Source organism: Saccostrea echinata, unplaced genomic scaffold, assembly GCF_033153115.1.
Source record: "Saccostrea echinata isolate AGI-Se365-2 ecotype Australia unplaced genomic scaffold, CSIRO_AGI_Sech_v1 ptg000056l, whole genome shotgun sequence".
Classification (NCBI taxonomy): Eukaryota; Metazoa; Mollusca; class Bivalvia; order Ostreida; family Ostreidae; genus Saccostrea; species Saccostrea echinata.
Window position 1 is genome coordinate 9,690,921 of NW_026889805.1, and position 22,840 is coordinate 9,713,760.

The window sequence follows — 22,840 nt, forward strand, 5'->3', positions numbered from 1 at the left end:
TACTGGGTATTTAGCAGATAAACTAGGTGCATGATTATCAAGGATGCCTCTTCAAAAATTTTGAAATTTGTGGCTACAGGGTCATGGGGGAGAGGGGGGTCTATTGAATATATAGTAAAAATGCATTTTTATATTTGAAAAATCTTCTCTGCCCCCTGGTTATTTAACAGAAAAACTCATTGCATGGTTGTGATGAGCAAAGATGTCTTTTCAAAAAGATTGAAACTCATAACCGTGGGATTAGGGATTTTGGTGTTAGGGTGAGGCTTTTGAATATATAGTACCAAAAAAAAAAAAAAAAACCTACAAATGCATTATTTCTTTGACAATTTTCTTCTTTGTCCATTGTTATTAAGGAAACTTACTAAGTGCATGGTTATGATGAGCAAGGATGCCTTTTCCAAAATTGGGAATATTTTGTTCCCTGGGTCAGGGGCTCTGATACTAGGATGGGGCTATAATGCATCAATAATGAAAACGGATCATTTCTTTGTAAATCTGCTCCTGGGCATCTAGGAGGCAAACAGAGTATATAAAGTTGTAATAAGCAAGGGTGTTTTACCAGATTTTGAAATTCTGTACCCTTTGGACAATTTATTAATTTCTACTGAAAGAAGTTCTATTCCCCTTTTGCTATTCACCTATGATAGTTAATCACTGTAAATAATGTAACTTAAAAGTACGGTACGGACAAATGCACAGATAAACAGGAAGTTGACATCGGATTCGTACAAAAATAAATCCCACCATATGACTTTCCTAACCAAAGAGTATGTTAAAATTTCAAGAATCTGCGATGAGTTGTTGCTGAGAAAACTGCGACCAAAATTTGTTATGCATGGTACGGACAGACGCACGGTTAAACAGGACGTTGACAACGGATTCATACAAAAATGAATCCCACCATATGGCATGCCTAAACAAAGGGTGTGCTAAAATTTATTTCAAGCATATTTCAAGTATCTGCGATAAGTAGTTGCCGAGAAAACTGCGACGAAAAATTTGTTACGGACAGGCACACAAGGGTAAAAGAGTATACCCCGTCTCCTTCGGAGCGGGGATATAATAATCTTCAAAGACTAAGAGAGGCCAATATGAGGGAGAATGAAATGTGTTAACTAATAGTGCTCTTGAACTATAATTGTTTTGTTTAGTCCACATGGGGATAGTGACAAATGGGGGAAATTACAGGCAAATAATCGATCAACTTTAAGATTTGTTATCGAGTACTAAACTAATATTTTGCTGATCTTTGATCATACTATTTCACTTGCTTTTTGGCAACATAGCTTCATTTATCAGCTTATTTTGTTTTAATCTATGGATTGTTACATTGTAGTCAGGTGACCATTAAGGCCCTTGGGCCTCTTGTTTCATTCTTAGTCCATATTATTTCATCAAATTTAAAAACTTTACTCCATTCACAAATATCCATATGAACGTTTCAATTGTACCTGCTTAAGAGATCATATACCATACAAGTGAAATTTTTTTTGAGACGCAATTTAGCGATTTACCCCAAAACATTGGTATATATTTTTAAGCGAGAAGTAATTTTAGCGATTTTATAATGTCAAGAAAAATAGCTTTAACCACCGATACGGAATACATTTTTAGCAACATTCATTTTTCACGATCTCAAAACCCTCGCTAATATTACCAAATTTGAATCCTCGCTAAAAATTCTGCTTATAGGTATATTTTTGCTTCACATGAGAGCGTGAATTTTAAATAATAGGACTTCATAAGGTGTTTGATTAGATAGGATGAATCAACTCTACATACCATGCTACTAACGACAACCACGCCAAAGGTGTCAGTTCTGTTGAATACGCATAGTGATCAGCTCGTGAAGATTCCATATGTTATTTTGAAAAGACGTCACACGACATTCTTCACAGGATTTCGATGGCAAAACTTACTGGACCAGCTCCTTATGAAACTTGTTTAATAACCCTAATCACACCTGAATGAATTTCTGAGAACAACTAACTGGAAATGGTGCTTGACTTTGAAGTACAGTTTACAATATTGATCATTTTGAGAGAATTTTTCATGAAATAAGAACAACATAATTTTTTTAATGTCAAAGTGTTGTCCTGATGCTCATGCCTGAACTGCTTCCTTCCATGACTAAAACTAACAAAAGCTTTAACTGATTTACAGGAACATGGGGGCGCTGTATTACTGATTAGTATGAAAATATTCATTGAAAGGCCACCCCCCCCCCTCCTTTTGGGAAGTATAGTCAAATCCTCCTGTGTATTCAAAAGAATTTTTGTTGAAAAAGTTGGAACCTAACTTAATTTTCTATTTCAAAACCAACTACTCATAAATTTTTATTCATATTTATTGTAAGTAATGCACAATCAGCACATTTTTTTTTTCATTAAATATGCACTGCAACAATATTTATCATGGTTAAGCATACAATTTATTTAATACGACACTTATGCCAAACCTTAATGTTCAACAATTTCGGAAATGTAACATTTAAAGCTAACGTCATCTTGTTTACTGTAAACCGACTATTATTCGCAACATCTTTTATTCGCAATTGGTCAGTTTGAAATCAATCCACGACTGTTAATTTTTGCAACTAAGGAGACATTTAACATAAATAAACAAGTAAATCATTGGTTTACGACAAGAAATATTCGCAAGTTAAAGAAGATCTCGAAACTCGAGAATATTTCTCACATGTGAATTAAGTTGGTTTACAATACTGGCTAATGACCTGTATATCAAAATAATTACATTGTATATCATCAACAGCTCACTTCTTGAATGCACAAATATCATTTTGGTTTAAAACACTAGTAGAAAAAAAAATAAAAGATGTACTGTGGAACCATTACTGTCATGAAAGTTCGAATTTCAAGAATCTTGCCCATGAATTCATAAACAGTCTCCAGCAATATTGATTTTTTAGGATGCTCTAAACACTAATGACAAATATTTGTTGGAATTTGAGAAAACTGTATCATATAAAGGTGCACACATTTTATTTAGTTTCTCTAGTTCATTTTCAAAACAAAGTACCTGCAATATTTCTCCAAGAAAAATGTTCAAAGACAACAAAGTATTTATGAACAGATATCATATTGTTGTTTACAATGGGAAAATACATGCATATAATGTCTTCAATTACTGTAGATCACTTTTTATTCGAGAGAACTTTATTTTCGCGTAATTTCACGAAACTGTCTGCTCACGAAAATTAAATTCTCGCAAATATTTGTAGTATAAGATTATATAGAACAATAACCAAAGATCATGAAAATTATGTCTCGCTTGTAAATACCAAATGGCCTTTTCGCGAAATTAAAGTGTCGCGAAAATTTGGTGATCTACAGTAATTATCTTGGTCTAATACAAGGTCAGATGACACATTCCTCAATAATATACAATTTCCCAAGAAATTGTCATTGAAGTGATGCTACTTTAACAAGTTTCCTCCCCCAAAAATAAGGTACTTTACCAGGCATTTGTGCAAGATACTATAGGGTGACGTTTTCTGTATAATCCTTTTGGTTATCTTTTGAATTGCCAGTATCACAATTATTAGTGTACTTATTTTTTAAACATTCTGAAAACAATTTAGAAATCACAAGAGAAAGACGATTATGAATAATTTTATATATATATATATATATATATTACGAAGAGATATATATGAAACAGATATTTGAGGAACATATCTTCAGACTACAATGTATAATGTTAAGAATACTTCAATCTATTTCAAATTTCATTAACTGTAGGTTCCCATTTATTTCATTTTACATTAAAGGACAGACCATGATACAAGAACTTTTCAATGAGCAGGAAGTTTATATCGAGTCCTTTATCCACAAAATTATATCCCTAGCAGCTGGTAATTTTTAGCGATCCATTAAAATTTGCCATCAGAAAAAAATGATTCCACAGTACTAAATATAAATATTAATATCATGTAAAACACATGCCATTTGGTGGTCTTTGTTCAATCAAGCTTACAGAGTGCCTTGAAATCCAGAAATCTGTTTTCATTTCCATTACAATTGTTTGAGAAAAAATATCAGAACAAAATTTGTCATTAATCATATTTTCCATTGAAAAAAAAGAAAACTCTGTACCCTGAAAAATTAAATCAATGCTAGAACAGAATTCTGTCCACATATTTCTTTTCTTTTCTTTTCTTTTTTTTTACATATATCTAGACAAATACAAAACCATATTCTTAACATGAAACAATTTCTTTGAGATAATTTATAACATAATTTGACAGAATTATGCTTTCAAATCTAGTATACAATGTATATTTCAGATCCCAATATACAAGAAACCAAGCAGTAACAAATTTGAGTGCTTATCACATGATTCCAGGTTACTTCAGTTTGTTCATATTGTGATGTAAAACACTGATACCTTAACTTCACTACTGAACAAATGTGTGGTAAAACAAACACTTGCACAGTTGCTACCCCTTATTTCAAAGAAAATTGTTACTGACCTATATCTAGTTATAGGTCATTGTCATGGTAGATGAGACAAATAAAAACAGAATCGTACAAATTATAGCTATGCTAAATCACTCATAGAAAAATTTTAAATATACCATAATCACCTGTCTGATATATGTTGTGTATTGAAGACAACAGGTCCATGAGCCACAGTGCTCACCTGTGTCTGTCAAATGAATTTGTAGATATTGTGGCCTTAAGAGAAAGGCCTTGCTTTCTAAAGTCGTATTCAGTATTTTATATTTAATACTTGCATATCAATTGAGCAAAATTATTGTTTAACTATACTTACAAATTCTTTAATTTTTTAATTGAATCTCTGAACCCCATTCTTGGGCCTTTCATGCAATAAATGACTTGTTGAGGATTGAGAATAATTCTTATAAAATGGAATATGAGAATGATTACATTTTTTATTTGACTATTTCATCCTTGCTGTTTGCGAATGAAGATTTCACCATTCTTAAGGTTCACCGATCCTCCAATAAGAAAGATAACTCTCCATGGGAAAAATGACTAGTATTTCCTAGAAAAATTGTCATATTCATTAATGATTTCAGTCAAATTTTGCACCACAAAGTACTCTGATCAAATTTTGCACTACAAAGAATTCTGATATTGTGGGCATTTCAATTATGATTTTGTTTCCTTAATTAAAATAATTATCATTTAAATAAAATTTAATATGAACAGAGGGATAATGAATCTTACTTTATGAGGATTTGTGTTTATTACATGTAATTGACTTATACAGTAGTAGCTTGGGTGTGCTGTTGAATAATTTGATGATTTTTCTGTCTACCTTTGAACCCCTATTGAGGCCCCTCCCTACCCACTGGAGTATGAAGGTGCATTTTTCAATCTGCAAAATTAAAAAAAATAACTTTTGGCAAATATAGAAGAAATCTGCCAAGTGGATCTAGTGAAGTAGTGGAAATTAAGGACACCGTTCAAATATCCAATCAGATTAGCTTCCTTGAGCCTTTGACTAGGGTGAGCTAAAAGTGAAATCTGAGGAGACACTTTTTTTTATATTGAATAACAAGTTCAAGTCAAACCTGACTGCATTTCAATATTGACTGGGATATTTGCAGACAACTGAATCTAAAATCAATATATAAAACTTAAATCTGATCCCCATTTTGGTCAGGATTAAGGATAAACACAAATCTTCACTGGCTTGTCATATATATCCCATCATGAACACTGCAAGCATGCACATCTCTTAGACTTCTGTCCTTTCGTGGTCCCAGATGGGTGTTGAGATTCTTGAGTTGGGGGTTAATTGCAGATTCCCTAGCATCACACCTTCATTACCCATCCTCCTGATTGTGAGGCGTGTTAATGTTCCTACTCTTACAGCAGTCAAGGTTTTCAAAAATCTAACAATAAAGAGAATCCATTTAAAACTATACAAGAAAGCTTTCAAAAAAGAGGATATAAAAGTTCGTATTTTTTACTCCCTCATTTGAACAAATTAAAACCCCTTTTATATAAGAATATGGTTTCTGATAATTCTGTTTAAAACTGGTCAAGTTGTTACTGGAAAGCTCTCTCAATCACTTCACCTCACAGGAGCCTATGGCCTAATTGAGCTAAACGACTGAGAGTTGTTTGTATCACATAGAAATGCTGAAAGGCATCATACATACAAAGGTGCATTCCTTAAACCATCCTCTGAGTAATAAATATGAAATCCTAAAGTAAAAAGGAGTTGAAAGACCAGCTGATGTACTGGTTGTTTACATAAAACAATCCCGTCTAACATATAACAGGCTCTGTAAAATTACCTTTATTAATGAATCCACACCAAACAAGTAGCCATCTTCACAGTTGCCCAGTACCCAATCTTCTCTGTGAGTGAGGGTTTTGCCTTGTGGAATAGGTACAGTCTTTGTAAAATCAATCATCCATGCCCCAGTGTTACCATACTCATCAAACATAAACAGAATAGAACTTCCAATAATCTGTAACAAAGTAGAATAAGTATTACACGTAACTAGAGAATTTACAGATTTTGCCAGGTGATGCGGGTTAACTTCATATATCAGCATTAATGATATGATCAGCAAAGTAATGCTCTCTGTCATCACCACTGTTTCTAATATGTCAAGGCTATTTTATGCAATCAATCAATTTTCCTGATGAAGTTGAAAAGCTTGTAAATGACAGAGGAGACCTACAGGTAATTTATATGTTCAATGTGTAATTTTAGCATTTGTCATGTTTGGTTAAAATGTACAGTAAATGTATTCACAGGTTCTATATACCCACAATATGTGATCAGAAATCTTTTATGTAAACTTTTCCACGTGTTATTGTACCCTTTTTATGCCCTCAAACTGGAGATTCAAGGGCATGTAGTTTTTGCTATCTCTATCTGTTCGTATGCAAAACTTTAACCTAGCCCATAACTTTTGAACAGTTGTGCTAAGGCTTTCATATGCTACATGTGTATTCCTTGTGAAAAGACCTTTCTTTAGGTAAACATGTTTTGTTCTCATGACCTTAAAGTTTGACCTATCTTTGAAAACTTTATCCTTAGCCATAACTTCTGCATGGTTGGTGCGACAACATTTTTACATTTCATATATGCATTCCTTATTACAAGACCTTTCTTTGGGTACCAACATTTTTACCTCATGACCTTGACCCTGGAGTCTGACACACTTTTTGAAAAACTTTCACCTTGGCAATGAATTGTCATATGGGGGCATCAGTGTTTCAGAAACATAACATGTTTTACATACACATGCATTTTATGCCATTACATTTTTCATGAAAAATTCATTAGCCTGGTACAAAAAAAAAAAACCAAAGCCCAAAGGCCACATCACTCACCTGAGCAATAACTTGGGATGCTTCCATATAAATATGACTAATCATGGCTTTAATAAAAGATTTTATAGATTTTTTCTTATATATTCCTACGTAAAACTTTGATCTGTTATTGTGGCCCCATCCTATCCCGGGGATCATGGTTTGCACAAGCTTAAATCTATACTACCCTCTTCCATATAAATATGAATAATCATTGGTTTGTTGTTTTTTTAAAGATTTTTTTTTCTTTTTTATTCCTACATAAAAATTTAATTGCCAACCCCCCCCCCCCCCCCCCCCAGCAGTCATGATCTGAACTTATTTTAATCTTCCATATAAAGAAGATTAATCATGGCTTTGCTTTTCTTCAAAGTAGATTTTGAAATATTTTTCCTATATATTCATATGTAAAAATTTCATTTCCCATTGTGGCCCCACCCTATTCCTGGTCCTCGTGATTTAAATAAATCTGAAACTTTGATCACTCAATGTGGCCCCAACCTACCCCTGGGGATCATGATTTGAACAACTTGAATCTACACTACCTGAAGAGTGAGGAGTGTGGCCCCACCTGCCCTAGCTCCATGGGGTCAAGATTTGAACAAAATTGAATCTACACTATGTAATAAAGCTTTCACATTAGTTTCATCTTTTCAGGCCCAGTGGTTATTGAGAAGAAAATTTTTAAAAGATTAAATTTTCACTAATTCTGAATTATCTTCCTTTGAAAGAGGGTGTGGCCCTCATTTGAATAAACTTGTATCTCCTTCACCTAGGGATGTTTTATGGCAAGTTTAGTTGAAATTGACCCAGTGGTTCTTGAGAAGAAGTCGAAAATGTGAAAAGTTTAAAGACACCACATGACAGACGGATGCTGGACACTATTCATTTTAGCTTTTGGCTCAGGTGAGCTAAAAAAACCCTAACAAGTATGGTTTTGGCAAAATAAACAAATTCAGTTTATGAACAACTTAGCCCTGCACTAGAGACTGAACCCTGCAGTCAGGGATCATGATTTTTAAAGTTAGTAGAGGCATGCCTTGCATGAGGAACTATACTGCTGCATATATTTAATAGCTGTGTCAATCTATAGGTTGACTGTTCATTAGGTCTAAATTATGGAAAGTAAACAGTCAATCTATCTTGAATTGCAAGAACTTACTTGATGAACTCTCTCAGCTGCTCACATAGTTCAGAACATTTTTTAAAAATGGAATTTCTAGATTTCCAAACATTCTCAATATAATGAATATATCAATATATAAATGTACACAAAATTCCAGTTTCTTACCTGGTGTGACATCAGAAATGTGGATGATTCAAATTTCTCTTTGATGTATTTTAGTCTGCTGTGAAACTTTGACCGTACAGAATCTTGACCCTGTATGAATTTACTTAGAACATTTTCTATTTGTGCCACCGTTTTCACTTTCTTTAAATTTGTTGTAGGAGATTCACCTGACACCTACAAGAAACATAATTAACAGCATTGTACATAAAATAAATATTAATGTAGCTGTAAATATTCATTAGATATGAAAACATGTTTGATCTATAAGTTACGAAATTTAGTGTATTCCAACTTGATAAAACCACTTAGCCATGTTGTAATGTGAGGTTCGTCTAGCTGTTTGAGATGGCAATAGTCTCTGTTGAGACTGTAACTCTATTGGTTTAAGCTTGAAATTGTCTAAGAAAAGGTCACCTTAGCTTGCAGACAAAAATATTCAGTCCTCACAATAGCTTTGATTGGTGTCTGACCCCTAAAGTATACTTTCTCAACATATGAAATAAGGCTATTGCTTTGCTTCTTATGAAACACACATTTCCTAATAAAACAAACTTAGTTCAAAATCTGAGAAAAAACAGAAAATATAATTTTTGATTTGTGCCATGATATGCCATATAATCTGTGGCCTTAAAGCTATACATTTTCATCCTTTCTAAATATAACTTGCCACTTTCATCTAATGTGGATCAAATTTTTAAAGGCAAAAATTAAAAGTCCTGAATGTGAGACACAGATGTCTATCCATGTACATGCCTACCATTATTACTTATTAGGCTTGTTATTGTCTATGGAATTATATCGGGTGATTAATCTCAATATATCTATGAGATTACTCAACTATAAAACATTTGTCTGCAAACCTGATAAAAAATTGATTTTTTTCAAGGACAATTATAAGTCATAACAGCGGGCAGTCACTTGTTATGTCTAATCCAATGAAAGCAAGACATTTCAGTCCGAGAGAAAAAACTCTACAGATACATGTATATGTTTGGTTATATCATTACAATAGCCTTTAAAATAATGATATGTTGTTACATTGTTAGTAACCAGATAGTGAGAAGAAGACCATATTAATTAATCATTTACTATAAATACATGTCAAATTTTATTTCCATTTCTAGAATTTACTGTAAGACTCCTTCAAAATAGAGAAATGTCCTTAAACTTAGGGTGTTAATATGGTAAATACATGTACTCAGATCATTATCAACTTGATTGATATTTATACCCGAAAATAGTTACTGCTGACACTCTGTGACTTATTGTCCATTAAGGAAATTACTTAGATCACACCACTGTAACTGAGATCATATTCTCTGATAATATTAACCTGATCCTTGTCAAAGCAATGATACTGCAGCTGTGTAATTTTTGTGCTATTCTCCACATATCCAATTTCTCCTTCCTAATTGTTTGCACAATTTTTTTTGGTATTGTATATATATATATATATATATATATATATATATATATATATATATATATATATATATATATATATATATATATATATATATATATATATATATAGGTAGGGAGAAATCAATACTGGAATAATGAAATATCCATGGCAACAGAATCATCAGAAACAGTAATATATATTCATGTGTGTATAGTGAGAGGGATAGAGAAAGGAAGAGTTCATTTGTAGGTAAATCTTTCAAAAAACTCAGGAATTTCAGCATACAATATTAAATGTCCACTTTATACTGGGTAAAACTATGACACTGCCAACAATAACAAAAGGTCCATGGGCCACAACACTCACCTGAATCACTATTGCCTTGTTGTTCATTCCAATCATATATTGTGGTCAACGTGTACCACTGAGGGTGATGATTTGAACAAATATTTGGATCTACACTACCCTAGAATGTTTTCCAGATAAATATGACAAATCATGGCCTTGCTGTTCATGAGAAGATTTTTTTCTTATGTGTGTTTCAATGTAAAACTTTGATCCATTATTGTGGCCCCACCTTACCCCTGGGGGTTATGATCTGAATAATTTAGAATCTACACTTCCTCAGGAAGCCTTCACACAAGTTTCATCTTTTTTAATCCAATAGTTCTTGAAAAGAAGATTTTGAAAGATTTTTCTTATGTATTTCAAGTAGTTTCCACATAAGTTTCACTTTTTCTGACCCAGTGGTTTTTGAGAAGATTTAAAAAAAAAAATCTTATGAATTTCAATGTAAAACTTTCTTCCTTATTTAGGCCCTGCCTTAACCTCAGAGGTCATGATTTGAACGATTTAAAATCTACACTTTAGACAACTTTCGCATAAGTTTCACCTTTTTCAGGCCTAAGGGTTCTTCATCAGAAGACTTTTTAATGATCCCACACCATTTTTGCTTTTCTTGATTATAACATCTTTGAAGGGTATGATTTGAACTAATTTGAATCTACACTTCCTATGGATGCTTTTGAATTAATATGACACATAATGGCTTTGCTGTTCTTAAGAAGAAAATATTTATTGATATATCCTTTATATCCCTTTGTATAACTATGATCCCCTCTATTCTCCTAAGGGGTCATGATTTGAACAAATTTGAATATACACTACCTGAGGATGCTTGCATATAAATATGACTAATCATGGATTTGCTGTTCTTGAGAAGATTTTTAAATATTTTTTCCTATGTATTCCTATGTTAAACTTTGATCATCCATTGTAGCACCACCCTACCCCTGGGCCCGGGGGTCATGATTTGAACAAACTTGAATCTACACTGCCTGAGGATGCTTGCATATAAATATGACCAATCATGGCTTTGCTGTTCTTGAGAAGAAGATTTTTAAAGATTTTTCCTTTGATTCCTCTCTGAAACTTTGATCACCCATTGTGGCCCTTCCTACCCCCAGGGGTCATGATTTTAACAAACTTAATATACACTAGCTCACAATTATTCCACTTAAGTTTCATATTTTCAAGCACAGTGGTTCTTGAGAAGAAGATTTTTAAGTGATGCCATTAATTTTTCATGAATTCATAATTATCTCTCCTTGGAAGAAGTGAGGCCCTTCATTTGAACAAATTTGAATCCCCTTTACCCAAGGATACTTTGTGGCAAGTTTGGTTGAAATTGGCCCATTGGTTCTTGAGAAGAAGTTGAAAATGTGAAAAATTTATGACAATGCCAACAACAACAAGGACAGACAATGGACAAATTTTGATCAGAAAAGCTCACTTGAGCCTTCGGCTCAGGTGAGCTAAAAAAGCGATCTAAAGAATTGATAAAATTACTGCTTGATGTCCAGGAGTAAAGAAAGAGGTTTTTAAAGATAGTCACTAATTTTGATGGTTTTAGCCCCACTCCTCAGAACCAAGGGGAACAGGGACCATGAAATTCACAATTTCTGTGCCCCTTCACCCATTTATGCTACGAGCCAAAATTGGTTGAAAGTGGTTCAGTGGTTCAAGAGAAAAAGATGAAAATGTTCAAAAATTTACAAATGTTGGACCTGCATGCACAATGCATGGCAATGGACAAAAATGGATAGCAATATGTCACTTGAGTGACTCAGGTGACCCAATAAAATGTGAAATGAATGGATAAACTGGTGTACTTGTTGTGTATTTAAACTTTTTTTTAAAACTTGAAATTTTTTTTTTTACCTCATTTACTTGAGTGAGACTGAGCACTGAGCAACTCCCTACTACCTGGTTTTATATTAGATAGTGGTGTAGTTATCTACCCTTAAAGCCTCTATTCTGAAGCCGTAATCTGCAGTAGAACTCTCCTCTTCCCTGAACTGCATATATCTGAGCTTGGTGATAGCCTGTTGTTTGTGTTCCTCTGGGGTCGGGGCATCGGGACACAGTTTGACCATCTTGTCGTACAAGTCTTTACGGAGCACAGGATTTTTTACTTCAGATTCCATAAATGTCCTAATGTTATCATGTAGATATAAATGGTAATCATGTACATATATATGGTTAAAAGTATATATTTATAAAACCTCAGAATCCATAAAAGTCATGAAGTTACTTAACATACATGCAAATAATCATATGTAGAGGTTCTATAATGTTTCAGTGTCATTTATTCATTATGTATGTACATATATAAACCACTACATTTAAAGTGATATGGCCCTAAGTTTTGCACATTCTATGTGAATTATGTTATATTGTGACTGATGTGTGTTGAAAGATTACTTCTCTGGAAAATTCATATGAAATATTGACATGAACATAAATATCATTTATCACATGATCCTGTTTGAAAAGAAAGACTCCATAAATTTTGAAAATTAGGACCTCCTATGATTGCATTTGCCTGAACATGAGGTGAAACTTGATGAGTGACCATGTATTTGTGTTGTATACAATGCATTTTTAATTTTATATAACTGAATTTATGTCTGTAAAGATTAAAAAGTGTTCTGCTTATGCTCTGAATCATTTTGATTCCAGCTGTCAACAGCACCAAAGTGTATTTTATTTAACCTACCAGAGTTGGTACCCCCCCCCCCCCCCCCTGAAATCTGAGTTTTAATCTTTTGTTTTTAGAATCACAGTAACTTAAGAATGTACACTTCTTTGCAAAATATCTTTTCTCTTTTGAAATATATCAAAGCACATTTTTAGACCACATCATAATAAGTACAAGTATTTGGAAAAACAGTAAAATTTGTCTAATCCCAATGTTGTGTTTTCCAAAATCTTGTCTAATACGATGAAAAATTTTAGTCCCTTTCTGTTAATTCAATGTTAAAAATGTTTGTAATCCATAATGTTGATTAATCCAGCCAATTTCTTTGGATATAGTGGTATCCGGATTAAACAAGTTTTACTCTACATCAATTTCCTATATAATGTAAAACATTTTACTTTTAATTTCTTTTAAACAAACAAACAAAAAATCAATAAAAACATCATAACAAGATTTTCTTTTTCATTTTAAGCCACTTTATATTGAATTAACCATGATCATACCTTTTCCCAATTTTTATATCCATAATATTTGGATTATTAAAATGTTGTAAAAGATCTTCTATTTCTATAAAATCTGTACAAAATTAAGGAAAATAATAGCATTTTCCAAGAGCATAATTTTCTGTGATTAAAGAGTTCCAATAAGTTTGCAACTCTTACAATCTGTATATCTCGTCTGAAAATAATTTTGAGAAAAATTTCAGATAGAACTGTATATCTAGTCATTTTTTTTTTAATCAATAAACTTATAGACTTTCATCATTTGGAAGAAACAATTTCTTCAAAACCCCTGGTTATGTACACTGATGTTTTGTTTCTGTCTAAGATCTGATGGACGTTAATTCTTAAATTTATATTATCCTGAAAAATAACCAATAGATAACTAAATTGCAAGGTACATTGTGTGTGTCCTTAAATCTTGCAACAGAGACACAGAATTACAGTGCAAGATTGATCAGAAAAGGATACATTCCCCATTATATTCCACCTCTCTGAAGAACTCAGGCACGATGTCATGGGCAGGATCCTTCATCAACATTTCGTACGCTTTAGTTTCTGTGCTGTCTTTACTATTTATCCTCCTCTTCCATATCGTACTGGGGCCTGCTGGAGCAAATGCACCTAAAGCAGAATAATTTCATGGTACTTCAAAAAATCTCAAACAGCCAACAGCAATCACATCTAAAACTTGATCCCTTGATTGTAACTTGTACCACACTGTGTCACTCCCTGACCTTTACACAAGATCATGACATACCTTCAAAATCAAAAGTCAAGGGCAGAAACATTGTTATTTAAAAAGTCTAAATTCATTTGTAGCCTTTATTATAAGCTATACTCTCAAAAAATGATATCAAATGTGAACTGCTCCAAGATCAATACAACAAGAGGCCAATGGGCCTTGAATCGCTCTTCTGATAAACTGTACAACCTATCACTTCTATTTGAAGCCTCGAAGTATCCTGTATATTTAGATAAACCCTTGAAATTCCAATTCACACTCTGAGAACCAAGATGATTCTAAGCCAATTAGTACCTGAGAGTTCGTCATGGTGACCTACTTATCACTTGTCATTCTCTGAGGACCCATCAATTAAGTTTGATGATTCTAAGCCAATTAATACCTAAAATATTTTTTTAAAATTATAACCATAAAATTTTATAAGTAGGTCAAAGTGACCTACTTTTCAATTGTTTTACTCCAAGGACCCAAGATGCATCAACTGACAAAGTTTGATGATTCTAAGCCAATCAGTACCTGTAATATTTAATTAAAGCCACAAATTTTCAAAAGTAGGTCACCGTGACCTACTTTTCAGTTGCTGTACTCCGAGGACCAAAGATACATCGACTGACAAAGTTTGATGATTCTAGCCAATAAGTACCAAAAATATTTAATTACAGCCATAAATTTTCAAAAAGTAGGTCACGGTGACCTACTTTTCAGTCAACCTACTCCGAGGACCAAAGATGCATCAACTGACAAATTTTGACGATTCTAAGCCAAATAATTCCTGAAAAATATTAAATACAGCCATAAAATTTCAAAAGTAGGTCACCGTGACCTACTTTTCAGTTGTTGTACTCCGAGGACCCAAGACGCATCAACTGACAAAGTTTAATGATTCTAAGCCAATTAGTACCCGAAATATTTGATTAAAGCCATAAAATTTCAAAAGTAGGTCACCGCGACCTACTTTTGAGTTGTTGTACTCCAAGGACCCATGAGGCATAAACTAACAAAGTTTGATGATTCTAAGCCAATTAGTACCCGAAATATTTAATTAATGCCATAAATTTTCAAAAGTAGGTCACAGTGACCTACTTTTTAGTCGACCTACTCTGAAGACCCAAGATGCATCAACTGACAAAGTTTGATAATTCTAAGCCAATTAGTACCTGAAATATTTAATTATAGTCATATAAATTGAAAAGTAGGTCACGGTGACCTACTTTTCAGTTGACCTTTTTTGAGGACCCAAGATGCATCAATTTACAAAGTTTTATGATTATAGGACTAAAAATGTCCAAATTATGCCTCTAAAACGCTTTGAAATCGAATGCCTGCAAAGTTCAAAAAGTAGGTCACTGTGACCTACTTTTTAATAAATATGTTTTATGGCCCCAAGATGCATCATCTTACAAGATTTAATGATTCTAAGCCTCCCCGTATTCGAATTAATGACCTTAATTGTTTTAAAAAAGATTAGCCATAAAATTCAAAAAGTAGGTCAAGGTGACCTACTTTTTAGTTGACGTACTTTGAGGACCCAAGATGCATCAACTGACAAAGTTTGATGATCATAGGCCTTAAATTGTTCAAAATATGCCTCTAAATCATTTTGAAAAAGAATGGCCGCAAAATTTAAAAATTAGGTCACAGTGACCTACTTTTGAGTCAACATGATATGAGGTCCTTAGATGCACCAACTGACAAGATTTGATGATCCTAGTCCTTATAGTAAGCAAAATATCAACATTTTAATAAAATGTAATTTTTGGTCAACTTTGAAGTGACCTTGAGACCACGCCCTTTGCCCCAGGGTAAATCCCCGTTCAAATTTTAATCTACAACATATCCTCATCCTTCTGTGTAAGTTTGGTGATAATCTGCCCAGTGGTTCTTGAGAAGAAGATTTTTTAGCAACCAGTACTTTTGTTTCTATTTTCCTAATTATCTCTCCTTGTTAAAGGGTCACAACCCCAGTTTTAATACAAAAGGGAGCCCTTGGGCCAAGGATACCCTGTGACAAATTTGACAATAATTGGCCAAGGGGTTCTTGAGTTATGGCCCATATTCTAAAAAGTTTACGCACACCGCACAAATGGCCATAGCATTAGCTCTTTGAGCCTTTGGCTCAGAAGAGCTAAAAATGATATTGATGAAATGACCTTGAATAAGGATATAGAATCAGTTTATATGATACTGATGACATAAAGATCCAAGCAATTTTATAACCCTTATGTCTATTGAAACAAAGAAATTAGAATATGAATTCCTTGAAAACTATAAATTCCTCAAATCTCTGGAACAGCACACTAGGAGTTTGAATTCATTTCAACTCTATGTTATAAAAGATGTGAAAAACAACATGCCTATAACACAATGCCTCAGCTAACCATGGGAAATTCAATATTTGAGAAATATACCAGACAATACCATAACAACAATTCTTATAATGAAACATCAATGAATTGCTCGGGCTGATACAATAAATTGCAGTAAAATTTGATTCAATTTTTAATTCAACTTCTTCAAATCAGGCCTTTCAAAATCTGCCAGTACCCAGTGCTTTTGCCTTGCTGAAATCATGATTGTACCAGCCAAAATATTTGATGGAGAAAAATTTGACAATATATTTAATTAAAATTTAATTAAAATCGCTTCCACAAGGTACCTCCTATTTTTTGTAAAAGTAATGCCTTTTTTAACCTTTTTCAAAGCCCAGTCAAATTATGATTAGATTCCTTTTTACATTTTCTTCTGGAATTAAAAATATAAATGCAATTTTGAATCTTTTCCTTACAATTTAGAGCAAAAGTGGTAAATGCCAATGGTCAAACCTAGGATATTGTGATTAAAAACCCACCACTGAACCTTAGGTTACAGGTGTGGAAACATTTTACCTTTCGTTGTCATCTAAAGCATAAAAAAATGTCAGGGACTCTCTCTCTCTATAAAAATTTTGATGTTGTTTATATAACAGAATTAATAAAATTTGCCCTAATTTTGCATTTAAATGAATAAATTATGTTAAAACTGCACATTGCCATGCATTGCTGTTACCTGGGTGACCTGCTAGCTGTATCCAGGCATTTTTCCTGTTTTTCACTAAAGCATCACTGGCTGGAGCAGAGAGATCTAATGCAGTCTGAAAATACATTAAAACTAACTTAAAAACTTAATCCACACACAAGTCTGCTTTCAGTCACTTATTTTTCAAGTGTATTTCCTTTATTTCTTCCATGGAAACACTAATTTGGAAATGAACAGGACTGGGAGTCCACCCTCGGGCCTGAATATTATGAAGAATAATTGTAATATATACCAATGAACATGTGCCACAAACATGTCAACAAACACTGAAGAAAAATTTACTTTACGTTGGACCATTATTCATTATCATATTGAATAAATTTTCTCAGGAACATTCAACTGTTAGAAAAACAACTTATTCAATCTTTCAATTCTTTGTAAGAAGAAATCCTTTATAATATGTTGTCATTTACATATGAATGAAACAATCTAGCAAGGTGGCTCGAGATATATTAACCCCAAAAATCAAGATCACTTAAAATTTCTGAAGTCATTTAATTTTTGTATTCATATATGCAGAAACCTTCTAGATGAAAGACAGACATACATTTTTGAAGTTTTAGAAAGAGCTTATTTTGAGATACCAGATTGTTTCAATTCTTTGACATTCCATAACTTCATATACAACCTTTTATAGTTACTCTTTAGTACCAGTACACTTTGGTTACAACTTAAAAAGAATTGTTTTAACTCATAGTAGGTAAAATAGATCTAAACAGGATTTCTTAAAAGACAATTGTTGTTTGTAAGTTGTTCGAAAGAATTTGAAACTTTAAATTTTGTGCTGTTTGTAGAGTATGGCTAACATATCACTAAGAATTACTCTGTTCATGCATCCAATACACTTGCATTGGACATATGCTCCCTGATATGAATAAAGATCAACATCAGAATTATCATGCTTTATCAGTATATATAAATTTTTAGGCAACACCCATATGATAACCTATACCATCAAATGAAAGTTACATTGTTGATGAAATATTGCCAACAAGACCTTTTTTTAAGATACATGTACTTTAAAGTTAGTATACCAGGTCTGGGTTTCACAAAACTATCATAAGATTTGTCTTAAGAAAGATCTTACAATCATCTTTAGATCTGACTTAATATGACACTCATAAGAGCTGTCACTGCCGTTTCACAAAACCATCTTAAGTATATGAAATCTTAGGACAAGTTTATATTACAAGGATTTAACAACAACAAAAAATTTGTTCTCACAAGTTTTAGTCGCCTTTCTTTAATGATTTTTAATATTTGAAATAATAGTCTGTCTCGAATTATCTTCTTAAATGCTCAAAAAAGACATTTTAATGCAACAACTACAATATAGGAAAGGGGGGGGGAGGGTCAGAAAAACTGTACAGTATTGAGTTTTCATACACATCTGGCAGATGAAAAGGGGGGGGGGGGGGATGTACCTCAAGTACCAAAACTGTTTCATCAAATTCTCTGAAAAAAGTCATCAAAGTGTAATAAACGGAAACAACTTACAAATGTAGGGGGCTACAAAAGTAGATTTAAAATTAAATAATGTTAAATTAAGTTATAAATGATACCTGGATCTTACATACATGTATACAGGCCCATAGGAAGAATTTCAGTGGGGAATGGGGGGCATGCACATCCAAACAATTTCAGTTGGGGGGGGGGGGGGAGGCAACAACACAAATTCCTTGACAAGCAAAAGAATTATAGGGCACAACCATAAAGTAGCTGTTTTCTATCATAGAGTATTTATTGGTAAAATTATTGGTGGTGTAATGGGGGGGGGGGGGGGGGGGCAAAGATTCCATGGGCCTGATATAGTCTGAATTATTTTTCTATCTCTAAATACCATTTTCTTTTAAAAGTCTTTCAGTTTTGAGCCAAAAGATATACTTTTGCCATATTGTTCACTTTAAACTTAAAAAAACAACAACAGGTATCTAGTTACTTAAGATTAAGATAGATCTCAAGATTTTCATAAGATATGAGAGTTCGGTGAATCAGCTATGGTGCAATCTTATGATAAATTTCGGTCTTGAGACAGATTTAGTCATAAAATAGTTTTGTGAAGCAGGCTCCAAGACAACAGAGATAAAAAAAAATTGTATTATTTGGGGGGGGGGGGAGGGATTTGTTTTATTTCCTTAGAAAAGAACAAAAATAAAAAATCAATGGACAAAGTACATAAATTTCTAAAATGAAAGCATCATCAGACATGAGAGTGAACTAAATTTTCAGATTTTGACTATAATATTGTAAGTAACAGAATAGGACAATATTTCTAATTCCCAAACTTTAATATCCAGTCCTACCTATCATACATGTGTAAATATTTTTATATCCTGCATTCCACTCACATACATATCATCTCTACTGGTGCGACTGCAAAATTTGCATGATCAAAAACCCTTGGTTTAATTGTGAAGATATTAAAACATCAGTGCTTTTATTAATTATCTTAATGCAGACATACATGTTACCAAAAAAGTTTTTTTGGGGGAGGGGGGGGTATTAAACATTTTGAAAAGTAATTTTTTTTACACAGTTGAAAAAAAATAAAAAAAAGATTTATTAAAAATAAATTGGTGCAAAAGGAAAAAAAATTAAGCAATGATTTATCTTCCCATTATTATCAGCAAGTTAATTTCAATTTTATATTCATTTATGCAAGTGGTTTCTCACGTAAAGAAGGGGGAGACATTTCAAATGACAGCTTTTAGTTTGGCTATTTATTTTGGCTATCACAGATTTCATGTTGTGTAACCAGAAAAAAACCACAGGTGTCTGTAAATGTTTAGTACAACTGATAAATTTACCTGTGTACATCAAGGACCACTTATGTGGTAGGTAAGATCTAGTCAGTCTTATACAGGTACTGTCAACAGCCCACACTTACTCCTTTATACTGATAAGAAATGCCAGAATTACTAGTATAAGGGAATGGGTCTTTTTTTTTTAAAGTTAAAACTGCATAAAAACAATTTGAGGTGATTGATCATTCAATTTCTATCTCTCAATTACATTTTTTCCTGCAGCCTCCACATTCATGAAAACTAATTACTATATAAAACAAAATATATCACAAAATCCAATAACAAAATACGTATCAGTAATTAAGCTACGGACAAGGGGGATAGGTACGGTATGATAGAGTAATGTCACCATGCTGTGTGAACCAAAATAAACCATATTTATCTGGTTCCTAATTAATACTTCCTGTTATCACTCCAGATAAAATCTCCATTTTATCTCTGACTAATCCAATTACACAACACAAAGAACTGCCATGAACTTATGAAAATTAAATTTCTCTTGTTGTGAATTACATGTACGTCATTATATTAAGTCCATAACTTAGAAATAGTAAGTGTACTTAATACATGTATTAATAATTCAGTATAAAATAATATTTTTTTTATATATCAGAGCATCACATAATCATATTTCCTCAAGACAAGCCTTCAATCACATACCCATAAGCTTGATTTAAATGCCCCCCCCCCTTCCCCAATTTCTCAAGTTTTTCCAACTGTTGATCAGTAAATGTGTACAGAAATTAAAACAGACTACAAGCATGTTTCATCTTGATTTTGTTTAGAGAATTACTATTTTGAAAATTCTTCTGAAAAATTTTATCAAAAACCTGTATATATACTTTAAAAATGTTTTCCATGTACATGAGCATCCCCAAAGTGCTGGGCCCGCATTTAAAGCTTAAGTTGACATTTAAGTGGCAGGCAATAAGCCTTCCACTTAAATGTCAACATAAGCTTTCTGAGTTCTACTGCCGGAAAGAGCAAGCAATACACAGTTTTTTTTAATTCATGCATGAATGGTTTACATACCTGACAATACAACATAATGTGTTATTAATTTATCTTAAGGCCATAGAGGACCACATACCATCCTGTGGGAAGGCATCACAATGCCCCTGTACTGATCAGTGCAATTGTAGCGTAAATTCCAGCTATCCCTTTCGGCACTAACACCTATTCCCTTGAACCACCTTTGGGGTTAACAAACTTAGGTATTCATTACCTATCTGTCTCTTTGTTGTTTTGTTATTGTAATTTTATCTCACCTTATCAGCCCAAAATGATAACGATTAATGTAAACGAAGCCAACAGTCTCTCCTCATTTTAGGAATACCAAGCCATACATAACACTACAGAAATTTTATTTTGGGTTACATCCTTATTGTTGAAAATTCTGTTGGAATCTACAGCATTAATTTACTTAGAATCAAAATGAAAATCAGCCGTTCTCAAAATTTAATCAGCTTCTAGAAACATTGTCACTTATGAATGAACAATCCAGACCAATCACTCAATATGTCATAAAACAACTCTAGATTTGATAATCTTATTAAAAATAGATGTATATTTGGGTCATATGCCCATTGTCTTACTGCATAAAATTCTTTCAAACCCTAGCATTTGTGATTCCAAGAAAGGATAAAAAGAAAATTTAGCCATTCTCTAAATTAGATCAACCTAGAGAAACATAAACCATCAGATCAAACACTGAAATACGCCATACAAAAAAATAAATCATCTTATTAGAAATAGAGATGTGCATATACGTGAACATATACGTCAATATACGTAACCAATATAAGTAATCATATTACCGTACCAAAGCCAAAAGGTTAGCAAAAGCCGTTGCGCTGACTTTGGATTTAGCACACGATTGCATATTGTTCCTGATTTCTGTGATCATCATGCATCGGTTACATAATTTGTGTTTGGCTGTTTCCATAGTCAACGTAATATCTATCTTTTCGTCCTTGTCACAAACGTTACACATCTTGTAACCCCGCCAGCGGGGAAACTTAAAAAATTCCTTCCCTTCCAAGGGAAAATCTAAAGACAAGACACTTCCACAAGAGTAATTCCTAGCTATGGATGGGTTATTCAGGATTGTAGGTTCGGCCTCGGATTCGTTGGTCTGTCCGCCGGACGTGTGTTTGCGGGACTTCCTCGTTAGTTTACGATGTAGGTACAAGGTTTTCACGGTATTGTCTGCCTGGGATGACGTTGTGTGAACACAACCCATTCTGAATGAGCAAGCGTAATTCCTTGCAATAAATGTTAGATAAAAATCACTGATTATTTCATATTTTTACGACACAAAACCGCTAACTGCACTTTCTTCATTAAGAAATAATATCCGGAAAAAACATCTGTCCATGAACATAGGAGGTGAATGACAGTTTTATACTCCTATTGACAGTTCAATACGCAGTCTACATATAATCTTCCTTCATATACATATTGCCTTTCTCGATGACAACGCTGATCAGGTGTACGTATAGAAAATATACCATCGAACAAACGGCATGCATTATGTTTGTCCACATCAATACCGTATAAACTGTCGCCAGCGATAGAAATAGATTTAAACTGTTAATGAACACAACAGGTACGTGCTGTAGTGGAAGTGACAATACGTCTCAGTATTCTACTGAC

General features: G+C 33.2%; 1 protein-coding gene across 1 annotated transcript; it reads right to left on the reverse strand.

Moving 5' to 3' along the window:
- Nucleotides 1–2,332: 2,332 nt before the first annotated feature.
- Nucleotides 2,333–22,649, reverse strand: LOC133172926 (inositol-trisphosphate 3-kinase homolog). Its single transcript, XM_061307777.1, has 8 exons — nt 22,008–22,649; nt 17,352–17,436; nt 14,033–14,185; nt 13,565–13,637; nt 12,322–12,514; nt 8,617–8,790; nt 6,296–6,472; nt 2,333–5,887 (listed from the first exon to the last, which is right to left on the reverse strand). Exons 1-8 carry the CDS (start codon nt 22,425–22,427, stop codon nt 5,819–5,821), a joined length of 1,344 nt encoding a protein of 447 aa, XP_061163761.1. The 5' UTR covers nt 22,428–22,649; the 3' UTR covers nt 2,333–5,818.
- Nucleotides 22,650–22,840: the final 191 nt, after the last annotated feature.

Coding starts and splice junctions, on each gene's coding strand:
- LOC133172926 (XM_061307777.1), bottom strand. CDS start 22,427: ATGGGTTGTGTTCACACAACGTCATCCCAGGCAGACAATACCGTGAAA. Junction 17,437..22,007: donor TTGCTAACCTTTTGGCTTTG/GTACGGTAATAT, acceptor ATGTATTTTCAG/ACTGCATTAGATCTCTCTGC. Junction 5,888..6,295: donor GTGTGGATTCATTAATAAAG/GTAATTTTACAG, acceptor CTTTATTGTTAG/ATTTTTGAAAACCTTGACTG.